This window comes from Chiloscyllium plagiosum, chromosome 3, assembly GCF_004010195.1.
Source record: "Chiloscyllium plagiosum isolate BGI_BamShark_2017 chromosome 3, ASM401019v2, whole genome shotgun sequence".
Lineage (NCBI taxonomy): Eukaryota > Metazoa > Chordata > Chondrichthyes > Orectolobiformes > Hemiscylliidae > Chiloscyllium > Chiloscyllium plagiosum.
In genome coordinates, this window is record NC_057712.1 from 114,312,991 (window position 1) to 114,328,654 (window position 15,664).

The window sequence follows — 15,664 nt, forward strand, 5'->3', positions numbered from 1 at the left end:
TCCTCCTCTGTAATATGGACACTTTTCAAGATCTCACCATCTATTTCCCTACATGTCCTCCTCCACAGTAAACACTGATGCAAAATACTCCTTTAGTATCTGCCTTGCTGATCTTTGAGGGGCGCCATTCTCTCCCTAATTACCCTTTTGTGGTTGAGTGATTGATGTTGGGTGATCTTTAACTTTGTCCAAGCCAGTGTAACACTGGCACCTCCACCTTATGACCCTCAGAAGAGCATCCTTACCCAGAAGTGCCCATGTCACCCTGCATTTCCGTGTTGGCTATCCACCCCCATCGTGCACACTGTGTGAGGACATCCCAAACAGACACAAGGAGAATGTACAGAGTGAGCTGAGACTGGAGTCGAACCCGGCTCCCTGTGGCTGTGAGGTAGCAGCACTAACCCACTAAGCCACCGCACTGGCCGTGCTCGGCGGCGCCGCTAGAGGACGGTGTCATGATTACACTGTGAGGCCGCCGCCGCTGTTTGTGATGACCGTGTGAGAGCCGGCAGCTGGGTCACAGGCCACCCGCCCGCGGGGGCAGGGCGCCGCGGTGATGCCGGGCCGAGCCGGGGGCCCCTCGCCGGCCGCGGGGAAGAAGCAGGTTCGGTTCGCTCGGCCCCTGCAGCGCCTGCCGGAGGAGGAGGAGGAGGAGACGCTGTTCGAGAGCCGGCGGCGGCGGGAGGAGGCCGGGCCCGGGGCCGGGGCCGGGGCCGGGGCCGAGCCTGGGTCTGGGGGCACGGTGATACGGGCAAGGGCCACACGGCGGGGAGGCCGCTGTGCCGACACCTTGCTGCTGTGCGGGGCCTTCCTGGGGCTGGTGAGTGCGGGCAGGGGGAGTGGGCCCTGAGGTCAAGGGTCAGAGGGGGAGAAGGGTCCTGAGGTCAAGGGTCAGAGGGGGAGAAGGATCCTGAGGTCAAGGGTCAGAGGGAGAAGGTCATGAGGTCAAGAGTCAGGGGGAGAAGGTTCCTGAGGTCAAGGCTCGGAGCGGAAGGGTCCTGGGGTCAAGTTTGGATACTGAGGTCACGAGTCCTGCATTCCTGAGGTCAAGGGTCCACGGGGGTGTCCTGAGGGCAAGGATCAGTGGGGGAGCGGGGTTTCTCTGGTCAAAGATTGGGGTCTTGAGGTCAGGGATGGGGGGGGGGGAGCGGGGGTTCCTGACATCATGGGTTTGCGAGTGGAGGTCCTGAGGTCAAGGGTCTGTGGGGGGAGGTCCTGAAGTCAGGAGTCTGCAGGGGGCAGGGTCCTGAGGTCAAAGGTCTATGTGGGATTGGGTTCCTGACATAAAGAGACCCGGGACGGTGTGATGGTACTGAGGTCAAAGGACAGGGTAAGATATGATGGGAGTCCTGAGCTCAGGGGATGAGGAAGGGGGCAGGTGTCCTGACGTCAGAGGGACTTGGATGGTGTGGGATGGTTCTGAGGACCAAAGGGGTGGGGTGTGGTCCTGGGTTTGGGGAATGGGGGTTCAGTGATCTGCGGTAAGGGGGTGGGGCAGCCGGGCCCCAGGAGGCAGTTAGGGTTCCTGGGGATGGGGAAACCAGGAGGGTGGAGGTAGGGACGGGGAGGGGGAGTTTGTTGTTGGTGGGCATCCTCAGAGAGGTTGGGCTGTGCAGTTTGCTGATTGCCAGGATGTTCGGTGTGGTGTTGGTAAAGGTCAAGGACTTCTCTCATCAACAATTTACATAAAAACTAGGAACAGGTGTAGGCCGTCTGGCCCTTCGAACCTGTTCTGCCGTTCAATAAGATCATGGCTGATCTTTTCATGGACTCAGATACACTTACCCGCCCTCTCACCATAACCCTTCATTCCTTTACTGTTCAAAAAATTATCTATCTTAGCTTTAAAAGCATTTACTGAGGAAGATTCAGCTATTTCTTTGAGCAGGGAATTCCACAGATTCACAACCCTCTGGGTGAAGAGGTTCCTTCTCAATTCAGTCCTAAATCTGCTCCCTCTAATTTTGAGGCTTTGCCCTCCTGTCCTAGTTTCATCCGCCAGTGGAAACATCCTCTCGATGTGTATCTCATCTATTCCCTTCATAATTTTATATATTTCTATTAGATCCCCTCTCAATCTTCTGAATTCCAATGAATATAATCCCAGTCTACTCAGTCTCTCCTCATAAGGCAACTCTCTAAACTCCGAAATCAACCTAGTGAACCTCCTCTGCACCCCCTCCAGTGCCAGTACATCCTTTCTCAAGTAAGGAGACCAAAACTGCGCGCAGTACTCCAGGTGTGGCCTCACCAGCATCCTGTACAGCTGCAACATAACCTCCTTGCCTTTAACCTCAATCCCTTTAGCAGTGAAGGACAGTATTCCATTTGCCTTCATAATTACCTGTTGCATCTGCAGACCAACCTTCTATGAGTTATGCATAAGGACACCCAGGTCCCTCTGCATAGTAACATGCTGCAATTCAAGTAATAGTCATTTTTCTTGTTTTTCATAACAAAATGGATGACTTCATATTTATTAACATATGTACTTCATCTACCAGACCTATGCCCGCTCACTTAAACTATCGCTGTCCCTCTGCAAAGTCTCACAGTCCTCTGCACACTTTGCCGTACCACTCTCCTTAGTGTCATCCACAAACTTTGACACTACACATGGTCTCCAACTCCAAATCATCTATGTAAACTGTGAATAATTGCAGTCCCAACAATGATCCCTGAGGCACACCACTAGTCATTGATTGCCAACCAGAAAAACACTCATTTATCCCTACTCTTGCATCCTGTTGGTTAATCAATCTTCTATCCATGCTAGTACATTACCCGTAACGCCTTGCAACTTTATCTTATGAAGCAGCCTTTTGTGCAGCATCTTGTCGAATACCTTTTGGAAATCTAGATATACCACATCTACTGGGTCCCCATTGTTCATCGTGCTCATACTGTCTTTATAGAATTCCAATAGATTAGTTAAACACGACCTGCTCTTCATGACCCCATACTGCATCTGTGGGACAATTTCTATCCAAATGCCTTGCTATTTCTTCCTTGACAATATACTCGAGCATTATTCCCACTATAGAAGTTAAGCTAACTCGTCTATAATTCCCCATCTTTTGTCTACCTCCTTTTTTAAACAGTGGCGTCACATTTGCATTATTGTCCACAATTCATTCATTGAGACAAATATGTATTCAATCCACAGATATGTTGTGGAGTTATTCAGGTTAAATCATGTTTAACTAATCTCCTTTTGGTGGGATAATGGAAAGTAGATTAGGACAAGGCTGGTTCTGTGTTGGACATGGTATTCCAAATTGTGTTCAATATTGTGCCACACAATAGACTGGTGAGCAAAGTTAGAACTTGGGGACTGAAAGTGTAAGGTGAAAATGTATACAAAACTGACTGGCAGGAAACACACAGAAACAGTGGTTAATCACAGGATTGTTAAATGTACTGTAACCAGTGGTAGAGTTGCCACTGCACCAGCTCTCCAAATGTTGTATCATTCTCTTGCTTTTTCTTATAAGCCTGCATATTGTTCCATTTCAAAGGGCCATATCATTCATTTTTAAATGTCTCAATTGAACCTTCCTCCTCCATACTTCTTGACAGTGCAGTACAGACTAACCACTTGTTCTGAGGAAATGTTTTTCCTCATCGTTCCTGCTAATTACTCTAAATCTGTGCTTTCTTGCGATTGATTGATACTGTCACAAGTAGGAACAGTTTCTCCCTGCTGACACTGCCCAGATCTCTCATAGAGTCATACAACACAGAAGCAGATCCTTCGGTCCAACCAGGCCATGCTGAACATAATCTCAAACTAAACTAGTCCTACCTGCCTGCCCGTGGCCCTTATCCCTCCAAACCTTTCCTATTCATGTCTCTATCCAAATGTCTTAAATGTTGTAATTGTACCTGCATCCACCACGTCTTCAGGAAGTTCATTTCACATGCGAACTACCTGCTGTATCAAAATATTTGCCCCTCATGTCTTTTTTAAATCTCTCTCCTCTCACCTTAAAAATGTGCCCCCAGTCTTGAAATCCCCCATCCTAGGGAAAAGACAGCTACTCTATCTATAATTCTCATTATTTTATAAACTTGTATAAGGTCGCCTCTCAGTCTCCTACGCTCCAGTGAAAAAATGTCTCAGCCTATCCAGCCTTTCTTTATAACTGAAACCTTCCACACCTGGCAACATCCTGGTAAATCTCTTCTGTACCCTCTCCAGATCTTCTCTCCGTTTCCTTCTAGAAATACACTTCCAGCTTCTCCAATCTAGCTTCCTAACAAAAGTTCCTGGAACCAATAGAGTAATACAGCATTGAACCAGAACCATTGGTCCATGCCGACCATAATCCAAAATAAACCAGTCCCACCCTCCTGCGCTTGGCCCCTGTCCATCCAAATATTTTTTATTCATGTACGTATTTGTTTTAGCTATTGTAACTGTACCCTGCACCCAGCACTTCCTCTGGAAGTTCATTCCACAATTGGGAACCACTCTCTGTGTTAAAAAAGTTGTTCCCCATTGTCATTTTAAATTCTTTTCACTCTCAACTTAAAAATATGCCCCTTAGTCTTGAACTCTCTCACCTGAGGGAAAAGACACTTACCATTCACCTTATCCATATCTCTGCTGATTTTATAAAACTCTGTATTACAGCCCAGAAATGCTGATGGGCGGGTTGTGGTTTCAGCTGGTTAGATTGGATTCGCTTTTTGGAAACCATTGGTTGAATTTTTGACCATTTTTGAAAATTTTTCAAAACACTGGCTACAGCAGAACAATGTTGCATTTGCAAAGAACAAGCTGTTTGGATAGCGAGGATTTCACCAGTTTCCTCATTTCCCCACTCCCCACCTTGCCCCAGTTCTAACCCTCCAGCTCAGCACCTCCTTCATGACCTGTCCTACCTGTCAATCTTCCTTCCAACCTATCTGCTCCACCATCCCCTCTGACCTATCACCTTTACCCCCACCTCCTTCCACCTATTGCATTCTCAGCTAATTTCCCCCCAGCCCCTCCCATTTATCTCTCCACCCCCGAGGCTCCCAGCCTCATTCCTGATGAAGGGCTTTTGCCCGAAACGGGGATTTTCCTGCTCCTTGGATGCTGCCTGACCTGCTGAGCTTTTCCAGCACCACACTCTCGACTCTAACTTCCAGCATCTGCAGTCCTCACTTTTACCTGCTTGGGTAGAGACGTCAAGTTTACTGTGTTTTCAGAGAGAGGGCACGTGACCCAGTTTATGAACTAAAAACAAAATTAGATGTGAACACACCCCCTCAGACAGGGTAATTTGCCTCTCTTGCTCTTTTCTTTGCCATCCTTGTTATCAATGTGAGAAGAGGATTCCTAAAGGAGAATTCAAAATCTGCACCACTGTCTCTGGTAAAGCATTGTCAACCAGCCGTACCTGTCTCTGGTAAAGCATTGTCAACCAGCCGTACCTGTCTCTGGTAAAGCATTGAGGAGAAAGGGAGGACTGCAGATGCTGGAGATCAGAGCTGAAAATGTGTTGCTGGAAAAGCGCAGCAGGTCAGGCAGCATCCAAGGAGCAGGAGACTCGACGTTTCGGGAATAAGCCCTTCTTCAGGAATGACGAAAGTGTGTCCAGCAGGCTAAGATAAAAGGTAAGGAGGAGGGACTTGGGGGAGGGGCGTTGGAAATGCGATAGGTGGAAGGAGGTCAAGGTGAGGGTGATAGGTCAGACTGGGGTGGTACCTGTCTCTGGTAAAGCATTGTCGACCAGCCGTACCTGTCTCTGGTAAAGCATTGTCGACCAGCCGTACCTGTCTCTGGTAAAGCATTGTCGACCAGCCGTACCTGTCTCTGGTAAAGCATTGTCGACCAGCCGTACCTGTCTCTGGTAAAGCATTGTCGACCAGCCGTACCTGTCTCTGGTAAAGCATTGTCGACCAGCCGTACCTGTCTCTGGTAAAGCATTGTCGACCAGCCGTACCTGTCTCTGGTAAAGCATTGTCGACCAGCCGTACCTGTCTCTGGTAAAGCATTGTCGACCAGCCGTACCTGTCTCTGGTAAAGCATTGTCGACCAGCCGTACCTGTCTCTGGTAAAGCATTGTCGACCAGCCGTACCTGTCTCTGGTAAAGCATTGTCGACCAGCCGTACCTGTCTCTGGTAAAGCATTGTCGACCAGCCGTACCTGTCTCTGGTAAAGCATTGTCGACCAGCCGTACCTGTCTCTGGTAAAGCATTGTCGACCAGCCGTACCTGTCTCTGGTAAAGCATTGTCGACCAGCCGTACCTGTCTCTGGTAAAGCATTGTCGACCAGCCGTACCTGTCTCTGGTAAAGCATTGTCGACCAGCCGTACCTGTCTCTGGTAAAGCATTGTCGACCAGCCGTACCTGTCTCTGGTAAAGCATTGTCGACCAGCCGTACCTGTCTCTGGTAAAGCATTGTCGACCAGCCGTACCTGTCTCTGGTAAAGCATTGTCGACCAGCCGTACCTGTCTCTGGTAAAGCATTGTCGACCAGCCGTACCTGTCTCTGGTAAAGCATTGTCGACCAGCCGTACCTGTCTCTGGTAAAGCATTGTCGACCAGCCGTACCTGTCTCTGGTAAAGCATTGTCGACCAGCCGTACCTGTCTCTGGTAAAGCATTGTCGACCAGCCGTACCTGTCTCTGGTAAAGCATTGTCGACCAGCCGTACCTGTCTCTGGTAAAGCATTGTCGACCAGCCGTACCTGTCTCTGGTAAAGCATTGTCGACCAGCCGTACCTGTCTCTGGTAAAGCATTGTCGACCAGCCGTACCTGTCTCTGGTAAAGCATTGTCGACCAGCCGTACCTGTCTCTGGTAAAGCATTGTCGACCAGCCGTACCTGTCTCTGGTAAAGCATTGTCGACCAGCCGTACCTGTCTCTGGTAAAGCATTGTCGACCAGCCGTACCTGTCTCTGGTAAAGCATTGTCGACCAGCCGTACCTGTCTCTGGTAAAGCATTGTCGACCAGCCGTACCTGTCTCTGGTAAAGCATTGTCGACCAGCCGTACCTGTCTCTGGTAAAGCATTGTCGACCAGCCGTACCTGTCTCTGGTAAAGCATTGTCGACCAGCCGTACCTGTCTCTGGTAAAGCATTGTCGACCAGCCGTACCTGTCTCTGGTAAAGCATTGTCGACCAGCCGTACCTGTCTCTGGTAAAGCATTGTCGACCAGCCGTACCTGTCTCTGGTAAAGCATTGTCGACCAGCCGTACCTGTCTCTGGTAAAGCATTGTCGACCAGCCGTACCTGTCTCTGGTAAAGCATTGTCGACCAGCCGTACCTGTCTCTGGTAAAGCATTGTCGACCAGCCGTACCTGTCTCTGGTAAAGCATTGTCGACCAGCCGTACCTGTCTCTGGTAAAGCATTGTCGACCAGCCGTACCTGTCTCTGGTAAAGCATTGTCGACCAGCCGTACCTGTCTCTGGTAAAGCATTGTCGACCAGCCGTACCTGTCTCTGGTAAAGCATTGTCGACCAGCCGTACCTGTCTCTGGTAAAGCATTGTCGACCAGCCGTACCTGTCTCTGGTAAAGCATTGTCGACCAGCCGTACCTGTCTCTGGTAAAGCATTGTCGACCAGCCGTACCTGTCTCTGGTAAAGCATTGTCGACCAGCCGTACCTGTCTCTGGTAAAGCATTGTCGACCAGCCGTACCTGTCTCTGGTAAAGCATTGTCGACCAGCCGTACCTGTCTCTGGTAAAGCATTGTCGACCAGCCGTACCTGTCTCTGGTAAAGCATTGTCGACCAGCCGTACCTGTCTCTGGTAAAGCATTGTCGACCAGCCGTACCTGTCTCTGGTAAAGCATTGTCGACCAGCCGTACCTGTCTCTGGTAAAGCATTGTCGACCAGCCGTACCTGTCTCTGGTAAAGCATTGTCGACCAGCCGTACCTGTCTCTGGTAAAGCATTGTCGACCAGCCGTACCTGTCTCTGGTAAAGCATTGTCGACCAGCCGTACCTGTCTCTGGTAAAGCATTGTCGACCAGCCGTACCTGTCTCTGGTAAAGCATTGTCGACCAGCCGTACCTGTCTCTGGTAAAGCATTGTCGACCAGCCGTACCTGTCTCTGGTAAAGCATTGTCGACCAGCCGTACCTGTCTCTGGTAAAGCATTGTCGACCAGCCGTACCTGTCTCTGGTAAAGCATTGTCGACCAGCCGTACCTGTCTCTGGTAAAGCATTGTCGACCAGCCGTACCTGTCTCTGGTAAAGCATTGTCGACCAGCCGTACCTGTCTCTGGTAAAGCATTGTCGACCAGCCGTACCTGTCTCTGGTAAAGCATTGTCGACCAGCCGTACCTGTCTCTGGTAAAGCATTGTCGACCAGCCGTACCTGTCTCTGGTAAAGCATTGTCGACCAGCCGTACCTGTCTCTGGTAAAGCATTGTCGACCAGCCGTACCTGTCTCTGGTAAAGCATTGTCGACCAGCCGTACCTGTCTCTGGTAAAGCATTGTCGACCAGCCGTACCTGTCTCTGGTAAAGCATTGTCGACCAGCCGTACCTGTCTCTGGTAAAGCATTGTCGACCAGCCGTACCTGTCTCTGGTAAAGCATTGTCGACCAGCCGTACCTGTCTCTGGTAAAGCATTGTCGACCAGCCGTACCTGTCTCTGGTAAAGCATTGTCGACCAGCCGTACCTGTCTCTGGTAAAGCATTGTCGACCAGCCGTACCTGTCTCTGGTAAAGCATTGTCGACCAGCCGTACCTGTCTCTGGTAAAGCATTGTCGACCAGCCGTACCTGTCTCTGGTAAAGCATTGTCGACCAGCCGTACCTGTCTCTGGTAAAGCATTGTCGACCAGCCGTACCTGTCTCTGGTAAAGCATTGTCGACCAGCCGTACCTGTCTCTGGTAAAGCATTGTCGACCAGCCGTACCTGTCTCTGGTAAAGCATTGTCGACCAGCCGTACCTGTCTCTGGTAAAGCATTGTCGACCAGCCGTACCTGTCTCTGGTAAAGCATTGTCGACCAGCCGTACCTGTCTCTGGTAAAGCATTGTCGACCAGCCGTACCTGTCTCTGGTAAAGCATTGTCGACCAGCCGTACCTGTCTCTGGTAAAGCATTGTCGACCAGCCGTACCTGTCTCTGGTAAAGCATTGTCGACCAGCCGTACCTGTCTCTGGTAAAGCATTGTCGACCAGCCGTACCTGTCTCTGGTAAAGCATTGTCGACCAGCCGTACCTGTCTCTGGTAAAGCATTGTCGACCAGCCGTACCTGTCTCTGGTAAAGCATTGTCGACCAGCCGTACCTGTCTCTGGTAAAGCATTGTCGACCAGCCGTACCTGTCTCTGGTAAAGCATTGTCGACCAGCCGTACCTGTCTCTGGTAAAGCATTGTCGACCAGCCGTACCTGTCTCTGGTAAAGCATTGTCGACCAGCCGTACCTGTCTCTGGTAAAGCATTGTCGACCAGCCGTACCTGTCTCTGGTAAAGCATTGTCGACCAGCCGTACCTGTCTCTGGTAAAGCATTGTCGACCAGCCGTACCTGTCTCTGGTAAAGCATTGTCGACCAGCCGTACCTGTCTCTGGTAAAGCATTGTCGACCAGCCGTACCTGTCTCTGGTAAAGCATTGTCGACCAGCCGTACCTGTCTCTGGTAAAGCATTGTCGACCAGCCGTACCTGTCTCTGGTAAAGCATTGTCGACCAGCCGTACCTGTCTCTGGTAAAGCATTGTCGACCAGCCGTACCTGTCTCTGGTAAAGCATTGTCGACCAGCCGTACCTGTCTCTGGTAAAGCATTGTCGACCACACATTTTCAGCTCTGGTAAAGCATTGTCGACCAGCCGTACCTGTCTCTGGTAAAGCATTGTCGACCAGCCGTACCTGTCTCTGGTAAAGCATTGTCGACCAGCCATACCTGTCTCTGGTAAAGCATTGTCGACCAGCCGTACCTGTCTCTGGTAAAGCATTGTCAACCAGCCATACCTGTCTCTGGTAAAGCATTGTCAACCAGCCGTACCTGTCTCTGGTAAAGCATTGTCAACCCACCGTAAACGATTCCAGAAGTCACCTCATTGGCGTCCCATCGCTAACATTTACTCTCTTTACCCATTAACCCATAGTTCACCCAGTCTCCTTTGTTAGTATCTTCTAAATCCACCACCTTTACTAGCTAGAAGGAAAAGGTTAGAAGCTGTAAGGAACACTGTCACCTGCAAGTTCCTTTCCAAGCCCCAGAGCATCTTGACGTGAACAATATCATGTATACCATCACTTCTGTAGAGTCAAAATTCTGCACCTCCCTTACTAACAGGGCAGTGGTGTCTCAGCAGCCCAAAGGTGGCAGCAGTTCACCACCACCCTCTCCAGGGTGATTAGTTATGGATAATAATGTTCACATCACATGGAGTCATAGAGATGCCCAGCACAGAAACAGACCCTTTGGTCCAACTCGTCCATGCCGCCCAGATATTCTAACCATCCAGGACAATAGTTGTTTTGGTGACAGACTAACATTTGGACAGTCAGTGAATATGTTGTTTATCTGAATCTATCTGTGATTATAATGTTTATCTGAATCTATCTGTTACATGGCGGAAGCACTTTAAAAGATAGCAATCTGCAGAGTTTTTCTATTTTTCCCAGACTTGCAGGTTGTGTGTCTGTGTTATTTTACAAGAAAGGTAGTTGTATCTATTTGTACATTTTAAGTCTTTGGTTACATATTGTTAATAATCCTCACAGCTATGCTTAAACAAGTTTGTTTTCATAAACTAGTTCTTTATCTGTCACTGGGTTGACCTGTTTCTGACCCTGAGCTTTACAGAAATAAAACATTCAGTATCACCTTCCTTTTTAAATCCAAGCTTTGTTGTAACTGGCAGAGGAATGGAACAAGGAGAGGAATAGGTTTGTTCATCCTGACTCTGCTGTTGGCCTTGGATTCCTGCTGAGAAAAAGGCTTGAACATTTCTTGCTTGTTGCATTCACTGACCCACAGCACTTTCATTGATGTTTTCCGCTGATCTGCTTGTCCCTTCAGCTTACTTTACTTTGAAAACAGGCCAGTTGTCCATCCCCTGCACCCTTGTCTCAAGCCTTAGCCCCTTGGTGAGATTAGGTACTTACCAAGCACTCTGGTAGTCAGCAGGTTGCAGTTTTACGTTGTGTTCCTGTACATTGGGGGTGGTAAGGTAGCTTAGTGGTTAATACTGCTGCCTCACGGCGCTAGGAACCCAAGTTTTACTCCAGCCTTTGGGAAACTGCCTGCTTGGAGTTTGCACGTTCTCCCTGTATTTGCGTGGGTTTCCTTTGAGTGTTCCAGTTTCCTCCCACAGTCCAGGGATGTGCAGATTAGTGAATCGGCCGTGCTAAATTGCCCATAGTGTTCAGGGATGTCTATGTCAGGTGCATTAGTCAGGGGTAAATTATAGGGTCGGGGAATGGGTCTGGGTGGGTTACTCTTTGGAGGGTCGGTGTGGATTTGTTGGGCCGAAGGCCTGTTTTCACACTGTAGGGATTCTAGTCTCTGAGCGTGGGTTTTGAATAGTCCTTCTGCTGGAATCTTGAATGGCTGTTTATTATATGGTTCCCAGAGTGACTTTATTAGCCAAAAAGCACTCATTGAAACATAGTGGGCTATGGTGGTAGAAAGGAAAAGAGGATGGCATAATCTTAGAGAAGGGATTGTACATTTATGACAAATGAGGAGGAATTTCTATTCTGAGGGTCATGAATCTGTGGAATGCTTTACCACTGAGGGCTGTTGTGGCTGGGTCATTAAGTATGTGCAAGGCTATGATAGACCAGTTTTTAGTCAGTAAGGCAATCGAGGGTAATGGGGAAAAGGCAGATCAACCATAATCTTATTGAATGGCAGGGAACTCTTGATGGGCTGAATGGCCTTTTTCTGCTCTTGCGCCTCATGGTTTTATGATCCTGCATAAGAGGCACAAAGACATACGTATGAGAAGGAGTTTGGTCTAGTTTGCCGTCACTGCTGAGTTAATCTCTGCTGGGGTATCAGCTGGCTGATTTGAAGATGACGCGAGGCTAGTGTTATTGAGCTTGATTTCACCTGTTAATTTCACTCAGTTTTCCATCTCATCGTTTCCAAAGTTGCTTTTTAGTTAATTTGAAATGGTGACTGATTTGGCTGATTTTACCAGCAATCTCTAGCAGTACTTATCCTTATAATTTCTACACTAACTAATTGTGTATTTATCATGTTGTAGCATTGCTAGTGCAGTGCCAACTGTGTGAGGGATAGAGTCTTTCTGGTATGTTCCCTGACACTTCTTGCTTCAGTCCTGACCATCCAGGAGCTGTAGTTGTGGCCAAGCAAGGCAAATAACAGCTATACTGCTGCCAAGTCTGTGTTGTGTATTGAGTGGTGAATGTGTACATAACGCCAGCAGAGATTAATGTCATATATTGCTTGCCTTGTCTTTCAAACTTGCTCTCTTTTTCTCTTCAGAGTCTCCTTGAATATTGTACCTTGTACAGAGAAGATAAGGTCTAGGATTTGCATTATTTATGGCGGTTGGAATGTAGAGGGTAACACAAAGCTTTTAGAAAGCTCTGGAATTAAATGGGTGTTGAGGTCTAGAGCACGGAGCTCATTGAGTCTGCACTGGTCAAAAACAACCACCTAATTATTCTCATCCCATTTTCCAGCACTGAATGCCTGGGTATTGCAAGTATACATCTAAATGCTGCCTAGATGTTGTGAGGGTTTTTGCCTCTACAGGCAGAGAGTTTCAGATTCTCACCACCCTCTGAGTGAAAATGTTTTTCCTCTCACCTCCTTGAAACCCCCTCCCCCCCTCACCAGGATATTGATCATGGGAGGATTCAGTGATGATGATGATGCCGTTGAGTGTCAAGGGTCAGGGGTTAGATTCTTTCTTGCTGGAGATGGCTATTTTCTGCTACTTGGGGAAGGTTAGTATTTCAGTCACGGGGTAGCACAGTGACTTTATTTGAATTGCCTTGAGATGGGGGGAAGCCGTCCTGCAGGACCATGGTCAGGACAGGTCCTTGTAAATCTGGCAACACTTGTTAATTCTGCTGCATCCCTCCATAACAGCAGAAAGTCAGCACCTGAGGTGCTCTAACCTGAAAAGCCAAGGGCCAGCCAATTTCCTAAAGCCAAGCTAGCACAGATACAATAGCCTGAATGATCACCTTTTGTTTCTGTAACTTTTCTACATTCCAAAACAAGTGTAATCTATTGTAGCGAAGTGTGGAGAACTTAAGAACCATGTGCTCTATTGACAACAGTTCCCATTCTGCTGAGTGAAAAGCTTGCTTTCCAACGTAGGGTTTAATCCGATTAACTCTGATAATCATCATTTGGAGAAATTCCAAAATTGTGATCCTGACCTGAATAGAAGCAGTTTTCCTGGGGAAGTGGCAGTGGCAATGTTGGTGTTTTGTGTGCTGCAGCGTCTATCACAACAGAGAGTATTCTTCAGTGTAAAGGGCAAGCCATCTTTCCTCAGTGAGTGGCAGCATTCAGGTAAGTCTGCACATTCGGCTTCTGATGGTAGGTGTACTTAATGATCAGTCTTAATTCCTACCAACTTAGCTCGGTGATAGTACACTCCATCCAAAAGATTGTGTTCAAGCACCAATTCAGACTTCGAACTGATGTTCTGTGTTGCTGCTCTAGTGCAGTACTGAGGGAGTGCCACTTTTTCAGTGCAGATGTGTGGCACTATCTAAAATGGAGGGGTGATGGGGTTTCCACCGTCTGTCACTCCTTAACTAGCAACATAGCTGCTGTGCTTGTCAGAATAACAACAGTAACTGCATTTCAAAGGTAAATTGTCTGTTAAGCAACTTGGGAGAATTTTGGGAAGTGAAAGGTACTATGTAATTATATAACTTACTTTGAAATATTAATAACCTCAATTGTTATATGTTTGAATCTGCCAGAATTGTTTAGTTGATCAAATCTAATTTGTTTTGATTATGAATGCTTCAGATTGGTTTTTGCCTTAAACATGAATTTATTCTAGGCTGATTTAACTTGAGCAGTCTCTAAAGTCTGCTGATTGCAATCCACTTACCAGGCGGGCCAAGAACCACAGTTGGTGCAGACTAGATGATCACCCCTGAGAAAGGGACCATTTAGCCCATTGTTCTTTTGCCAACTCTGAGAGTTGTTCAGTCTGGACACACATCTCACCATTCTCCCATAGCCATGCAAATGTATTCCCTTCAAAAATATATTCCCCTATGATTTGAAAAGTTCTTGTGGATGCTGCTTCTACTGCCCCAGTCAGATAGTGCCTTTCGAAATGTAACAGCCCTCATTCTTTTGACAATTATTATAAGCTCAAAAACTTCTCTTAGCCCTTTCCCTGTGCTATAAGGAGAACAATCCCAGCTTCTATTCCTCCCTGTAAATGGTATCAATTGTAGTGGACAACCCTTGGTCCCCTCCCCATGATCTTATTATCCTTTCTAAAGCATGATACTTTAAATACAGGCGAATGTTTCACTGATGTCAGTTTTCTAGCTGATGCTAAACAGTCTCTCCATTTCCTCTTAAATTATGTTGAAAGAAATGAAAGTTGGACTGCTGTGGTGACTTCCTTGACGATATGGCACATTGAAGGCTTCACTCCTGGGGGTTGTGCTGATTAAGCCTGTTTGCTGGTAAGACTGAGGTCCCCCTTGGGGCTCCATTGGCAAGCCAGGGAAAACTGGTTGGCATCCCTGCTTCTGATCTGGATCCAAAAAGTGGAATTTTCTTTTCTGAGCACCTCAGGAACTTGGCAAACAGCTCATTGGTACTTAGCCTCTTGGCACTAGCAGGCCCTGTGGAAGATTACAAGATCCTTGTGAAGTGGAAGATAATAGATCCAGGAACAATCTGCTTAATGCTGCTGCTTGAAATCCATTTAAATTGTGTTATCTGTCACTTACACTGTTTAGTGATTCTTATTTTATTTTCTCTCTCTCAGGGGATGAGCATTGCTATTTTGGGACCTACATTTAAAGAACTCGCAACTAATGTCGACAAAAATATAAGTGAAATCTCCTACATCTTTGTGGGCCGATCGCTGGGCTATGTGGGAGGCTCACTGATTGGTGGGATACTGTTTGATTGCACAAATCCCCACTTGTTAATTGGTAAGTTCAACCTATCCAGCTGTAGATTTAACAGAGAGTGATGTGAAGTGACTACAGTCTGAACTCAAAAGGAGTGTAGTACATCCTCACTTAATGTTGTGGTGGTGTTTCTAAAATGGGCTAAAAATGAAACACTGATTCGCATACAAGTGCATGTTGAAAGCAGAATTAGTTTCTGTAGGGTTTTCCTTATTAGAACATTACATCCTTTAGACAGACTTATTCATGTACAAAGGAAATAACTTTTCAATTGAAGTCAGTTTAATAGTGTGAAAGGAAACTGTAACTTTCTTGCAGTGCCCCTTGCCACTGACTGTGCTGACTAACATGCCATTCCTGATTGTTCAAATCCATTCCCTCCAAAGCCTCTGGCTTACTGCCTTGACAGAAAGAGAAAGGGGAGCCAACTAAATTACACCATGACCCCGCACCCTCCCAGGAAAGCCCCAACATCCGGCCAAGCGGAGCATTTCTGCTGGTTTGAGTGAATCTGCGGAGTTGGCCGCAGCCAGTAGGAGAGACGCAGAGCTTCCTGCTGATCACTGTCAGTGAGATACTGGCAGGCAGTGACTTCAATGTCAGGCTGCACT

The 15,664-nt window shown here is 47.6% G+C and overlaps 1 protein-coding gene across 1 annotated transcript in view; it reads left to right on the top strand.

Moving 5' to 3' along the window:
* The first annotated feature begins 220 nt into the window (after positions 1-220).
* LOC122540042 (sodium-dependent glucose transporter 1-like) overlaps positions 221-15,664 on the top strand; it is a 27,067-nt gene continuing 11,623 nt past the window's right edge. Inside the window, exons 1-2 of the mRNA XM_043675371.1 lie at positions 221-823; positions 14,906-15,074. Of these exons, the coding sequence (XP_043531306.1) occupies positions 560-823; positions 14,906-15,074 (433 nt within the window). The 5' untranslated portion in view covers positions 221-559. The remainder of the gene's footprint in view (positions 824-14,905; positions 15,075-15,664) is intronic.